At 52.6% G+C, this 6,232-nt stretch overlaps 1 protein-coding gene across 1 annotated transcript in view; it reads left to right on the top strand.

The window, feature by feature from the left end:
* TECTA (tectorin alpha) overlaps window positions 1-6,232 on the top strand; it is a 110,529-nt gene that overhangs the window by 88,821 nt on the left and 15,476 nt on the right. Inside the window, exons 17-18 of the mRNA XM_006763686.2 lie at window positions 2,187-2,297; window positions 4,364-4,566. Of these exons, the coding sequence (XP_006763749.1) occupies window positions 2,187-2,297; window positions 4,364-4,566 (314 nt within the window). The remainder of the gene's footprint in view (window positions 1-2,186; window positions 2,298-4,363; window positions 4,567-6,232) is intronic.

Raw genomic sequence — 6,232 nt, 5'->3', positions numbered from 1 at the left:
CTTTAGGTTATAATCTATTATATTACAGGCTCCTAGAATGTCCCTTTGCCTAGAAACATATGTTTTCCAGATGACCCAATATTTGAATATACACCATTCAAAATATCACACTTTAATCATGGCATTGCCCTTTCTTTGTACTTGCTTCTATCATAACACTCACTAGAAGCCCAGTGCATGAAATTCATGCATGGGAGTTGGGTGGTCCCTCAGCCTGGCCTTTACCCTCTCGCAATCTGGGACCCCTTGGGGGATGTCTGATTGCTGGTTTAGGCCCAATCCTGCCTGCAGGAATTGGGCCTAAACCAGCAGCCAGACATCCCTCTTGCAATCTGGGACCACTGGTTCCTAACTGCTCACCTGCCTGCCTGCCTCATCTCCCCTTACCACTTTCCTGCCTGCCTGATCACCCCTAACTGCCTCTGCTTCAGCCCCTGTCGTGATGGCTTCGTCCAGAAGGATGTCCAGAAGGTCGTTTGGCTGCCCAGTCTAATTAGCATATTATGCTTTTATTATAAATATCCATTATTCTATCTGTTCATTTTCTTACCATGTTAATCAAATGAAGCGAATATATATAAACATATACAAACTTGTCATATGCATATATGTGTGACCCTTTACACAAGTGGCCACTCCATCCCATGATGTGGTGAGACACACGTGCAGCAGGAGGTGTGGTGTTGCCTGACATGCACTCCCCCCTGGTGTTCACATGACACCAGGAAAAGTGTCACTCAAAGACACTGCACACGCATCAAGACAGAAAGATTAAACCTGACCAAGTGTCAGAACACAGTTTGTTCCAAACCTAAAACAAAGTAGCTAATTACAATATGCATTCAGTGATTTCAGGTTCTCTTAGAATTACCAGTCTCTTTGGGAAATTGACAGAAATGCTGTGTTTGGTAATTTTAATATGTCGTGTTAACAAGCAATCCTTTAATTAACTTTAAAATTTACTGTGTTAAACATTTAAAATTATTGAATTAAAAAACACACACATTAGTTTTTGTTTTTAACCTCAAAAGCCCCCTCTTTATAAGGGCATGTCTGAGTTGCCATTGGCAGGTGGGCCTCTGTATTGCCAGGGAGATGTTTCCTTCCTGTGGCTGTAGCCTCAACTCCTCTCGGGTATGCTCCGGGCTGTGTTCATTCAATAAATGTCCTCGGGTGATGCTGACGGCTGCCTCCAGTCTTGCGCTAGGCACCCAGGCAGGTGGGGTGACCATCTCTGCACCCCCCAGCCTCACCCTTGGTTACTCTCAGAGCGCATGGCACCTGGTCATGCTTACCTGCAGCTTCGGCGGCTCCGCCCCTTCGTTTCATTATTAGACTCTGGAGGGATGGAACAGCTGTGTCTTCAGCTCTCACCCTTATTCACCAGGAAGGACAGGAGAATTATGACATCTGATAGGGAGAGAGATGCTTTAACCAAAGACAGGAGTGTCTCGAAGACAATGATCTCAATCGATGGTTTCACTAAGTTGCTGATGACCTTGAAGGTGGTCTGTGGGCTCCTTGGCTACTGAAACATTGTTCATTGTGGATGATGGTGACAGTCCACATACATTGACATTTTACTTATAGTTTTACCCTTTGAGCAAAATAGTACCGTGAGTCAATGCTTGTGAGTTGTGTGTTGGTTTTTGGTTTATCTATTTTTATACAATTAAGTAGAAGCTTATGGGGGAGGTGGTTTAAGGGAACTCACTGGCCCTAAAACTGTCTTTCTTGACACATATTTGTTGAGTGCCGGCTAGGGGGTGACTGGGTGCTGGGGATATAGCAATGAGGGATTCAGAAAGTGCAAATGCATGTGGCAGGCAGCATGGCCAGTCGCACTCAGGTGTGTCTTGGCAGAGATTGTCTGGGCTGTAGTCACATGCAGCTCCATGGTGGGAGCCCTGGGCAAGCTTCAGCGTGAAGCGGGGTGTCAGTGTGTAGCTCGCAGAGCACTTGTGAGGGATGGAGGAGGTCATGCCACTGCCACACGCAGCCCTGTGTCCGGCCGAGCCAGGCCCCGTTGCTAGCTGCGCTCATTCTTTTCTGGAAGGTTGCCCTGTGTGTTCATCCATGGCTGCTGTCTGACCATCACAGTTCCATGCCGTGCAAGTCCAGAGTGAACACGGCGCCTGCGTGTTGGTGTGGAAGTCAAGTGTGCACGTTCCTGTTCTCCCTTTTAGCAGGAGTGGTGGACGATCCCTGCGTGGGGGCTGACTGTCCCAACCGGACCTGTGAGCTGGACAACGGCGGGGAGCTGTGTGGCTGCATCGAGCCTCCCCCCTACGGGAACAGTGAGTGACACCTGCCCCTCCTTGGGAACAGTGAGTGACACCTGTCGCCCCCCCCTCACGTGAACACAGTGACACCTGTCCCCCTCACGTGAACACTGAGTGACACCTGTTGCCCCCCCACGTGAACAATGAGTGACACCTGTCCCCTCACGTGAACAGTGAGTGACACCTGTTGCCCCCCCACGTGAAGAATGAGTGACACCTGTCTCCCCACGTGAACAGTGAGTGACACCTGTTGCCCCCCCACGTGAACAGTGAGTGACCCCTGCCCCCCCACGGGAACAGTGAGTGACACCTGCCCCCCCCGCGTGAACAGTGAGTGACCCCTGCCCCCCCACGGGAACAGTGAGTGACACCTGCCCCCCCCGCGTGAACAGTGAGTGACCCCTGCCCCCCCACGGGAACAGTGAGTGACACCTGCCCCCCCCGCGTGAACAGTGAGTGACCCCTGCCCCCCCACGGGAACAGTGAGTGACACCTGCCCCCCCCGCGTGAACAGTGAGTGACCCCTGCCCCCCCACGGGAACAGTGAGTGACACCTGCCCCCCCCGCGTGAACAGTGAGTGACCCCTGCCCCCCCACGGGAACAGTGAGTGACACCTGCCCCCCCCGCGTGAACAGTGAGTGACCCCTGCCCCCCCACGGGAACAGTGAGTGACACCTGCCCCCCCCGCGTGAACAGTGAGTGACCCCTGCCCCCCCACGGGAACAGTGAGTGACACCTGCCCCCCCCGCGTGAACAGTGAGTGACCCCTGCCCCCCCACGGGAACAGTGAGTGACACCTGCCCCCCCCGCGTGAACAGTGAGTGACCCCTGCCCCCCACGTGAACAATGAGCGACACCTGCCCCCCACGTGAACGCTGAGTGACACCTGTCCCCCCCCTTGGGAACAGTAATTGACACCTGCCACTCCTGCCCCAAGACGGGCCCAGTGGGAGGGGCCTGCAACCGCATAGCAAAGCTCTAGGACTGCAGCTGCCTCCTCACTGTGGGTTAGAAACCAACAGCAAAGCTTTCAAACCAGGTCATCTGCAGGGAAGCAACCGCACCTGGGCAGTAGGCGATGCTGGCTTCCTGGCTGCACCCTTTCCTGCATCTACATCATAAAAAGCCTGTGGGTCGTTAGGGCATCAGGACCAAAGGAGCAGTGGCTCTCGCGGAGGTGGGCGGGTGGCCACCTTGGGCCAGCGGAGCCACTGGGCCGCTAGTAAATCCTAACAGAAACGTGTGTGAGAGTGAATCAGCCATTGCATTGGTGGCACCTTCAGTATCAGGGATCGGGAGGATCTGGAAGATGGACAGGTCAGGCGTGGTCTGACGGAAATGTGAGAATCGGGGCAAGCGCGGGCGCTTGGGCACTTGGGCGCTCATCTTAAGGTAGCTCTGTTGCCAGGTTCAGGTGGGGCCCAGGAAACAGCTGGAATGTGTGAAGCTAACAGTGACCGGGTAGGACACTAAGTCCTGCCCCACCGAGTCCTGGGTGGGAGCACACACACTTCTGCCAGCCCCGCCCCACCCGAGCCCAGACTGGGCAGCACTTGCTAAGCTACACTCAGACTGTGGAGCCTGAGGCCAAGGCTCCCCAGGAGGAGGCGGCTGGGCTGCCCACACTGCCCCTGTGCAGACAGAAACTGGTCTCCATAGCTGCTTGCTCACCGGGAACAGCAGCTGGCACATCCCTGTGTCAGGATCCAGAGCTCCTGGTGCTCAGCTGGGGATGCGCTGGGTTGGGGTGGCCTGGCCAGTGCTGTCCTGCTTGGCGGGTCCTTCAGCCAGGCCTCCCTGAGCCAAAGGCAGGATGGAGCCTGCAGAAAAGCAGCTACTACGCAAGTGGGGGAGTCCTGGGTTTAGGAAGAAAAGACTCTTCATTAGTATTTTCTTCATTTAAAAAAGACTCTTCAAGGTCCCAGTTGTTGCTCTGAATGAGCTCCTAGACTCCTTCAGATTGAGCAAAGCTCAGTTAGAAACGCCACAGCCTTCCTGCAGATTAGCAGCCATTTCTACAGGAAACGGCCATGGAGACCAGCACCCACTCTCTTGACTGTCATCGTCCTGTTTCCCACAGACTCGCACGATATCATCGACGCGGAGGTGACCTGCAAGGCATCCCAGATGGAGGTGTCCATCTCCAAGTGCAAACTCTTCCAGCTCGGCTTCGAGAGAGAGGGCGTGAGGGTCAATGACAGGCAGTGCACGGGCATCGAAGGGGAAGACTTCATCTCCTTTCAGATCAACAACACCAAAGGCAACTGCGGGAACATCGTGCAGGTGAGGCCCCGGCGGGAGAGCCTGCGGGGGGAGCTGTCCAGGTGTTGGCGCGTTGGCTGCTCTGACAGCGCCTGAGGGCCGTCCAGTGAGGAATAGCCTCCTGGGAAAACAGCAAAGGGCGTGCAAATGACCTGCCAGGACAATGGCTGTCTGTGCGGGATTACGGCTACATTGGAGGAGTGCAATAGGTGGCAGCTTCCTCCCTGGGCCCACTCTGTCTGCTGCCATCCTTTGTCCTGCGTGTTGACAAAATGTTATTCCTTCTCATGCCTTCAGGTCAGTAGCTGGGTTTTGCTGTTTTGGGAGATCAGGGCATCCCAGGTATCATTTAAGAGAAATGCAGAAAAAAATACAGCTTTGGAGAAAACAAGATGGCGGCATAGGTAAACACCTGAAATTGCTGCCTGGCACAACCACTTCAAAAATACAACTAAAAGACAAAACGGACGTCGTCCAGAACCACAGGAAGGCTGGCTGAGTGGAAATTCTACAACTAGAAGGAAAGAGAAAAACACACTGAGACTCAGAGGAGGTGAGGAAGTAAAGTGCAGAGGTATGGAGGCGCATACGGAAAGGGCTGGCAACTGAGGACACGGTTGTCCCTTTCAGTCAGGAGGGAGACACACACTCCTGACTGCTCTCAACTCCAGTTCCGGGTGAATATCTGGGGACCCAGACTCATACGGGGAGAAACTGGACTGTCTGGCATCAGGCAGAACTCGAGGGCAGCTTTCTCTCAGAGGTGCTTGCAGGGATTACCGAAAGACACTGAGACCCGGGACCTCTTAGGGAAGGACTGAGGATAAGTTTCCTGCTGGGTGGCCCCAGGCAATGGCTGACTTTGCACTTTCCTGGAGACCCAAGAGCCAGGGCACCCAGTGGTCAGCATTAGACCATACCAGATTACAACTCTACACATCCATAAGTGACACACTCAAGGGGCAGATTCAGTGAGCACCAAAGCCCCACTGAAGCAAGTCTTGCCCCATAAGGGTGTCTCCAGCACAGAAGTTCTCCCGCTGTAGACACAGCTGATTCTCACAGCCAATTGGCCTGGAGGTCAAGTCCTCCCAGTGATACCTACAACAATCAAGGCTTAACTACAACAAAACTGTGCACAAAGCCCACAAAGGGGTGCACCAAGAGTATCCACCTCAGGTAATTGGGAGCTGAGCCACTGGGACCTATAGGACACCTAGCACAGAAAGCCACTCTATCAATACAGGGAAGCATAAAAAATGTGGAGACAAAGACAGGTCACAAATGACAGAAATGGAGGAAACCAACCTATTGGATAGAGAGTTCAAAACCACGGTTATAAGGTTTTTCAAGAATTTTCTAGAAACCACTGATAAATTTAGTGAGACCCTCAGTAAGCCTAGTGAGACCTTCGAGGATATGAAAAAGGACCAACTAGAAATTAAACATACACTGACTGAAATAAAGAATATTATACAGTGATCCAACAGCAGACTAGAGGATTGCAAGAATCAAGTCAAAGATTTGAAGTATGAAGAAGTAAAAAATACCCAACCAGAAAAGCAAAAAGAAAAAAGAATCCAAAAATAAGAAGATAGTGTAAGGAGCCTCTGGGAGAACCTCAAATGTACCAACATCTGAATTATGGGGATGCCAGAAGAAGAGTGAGAGCAAGATAGTGAAAACG

The sequence above is a fragment of the Myotis davidii genome, unplaced genomic scaffold (assembly GCF_000327345.1).
Source record: "Myotis davidii unplaced genomic scaffold, ASM32734v1 scaffold799, whole genome shotgun sequence".
NCBI lineage: Eukaryota > Metazoa > Chordata > Mammalia > Chiroptera > Vespertilionidae > Myotis > Myotis davidii.
This window is presented reverse-complemented; position numbering and strand designations above follow the sequence as displayed.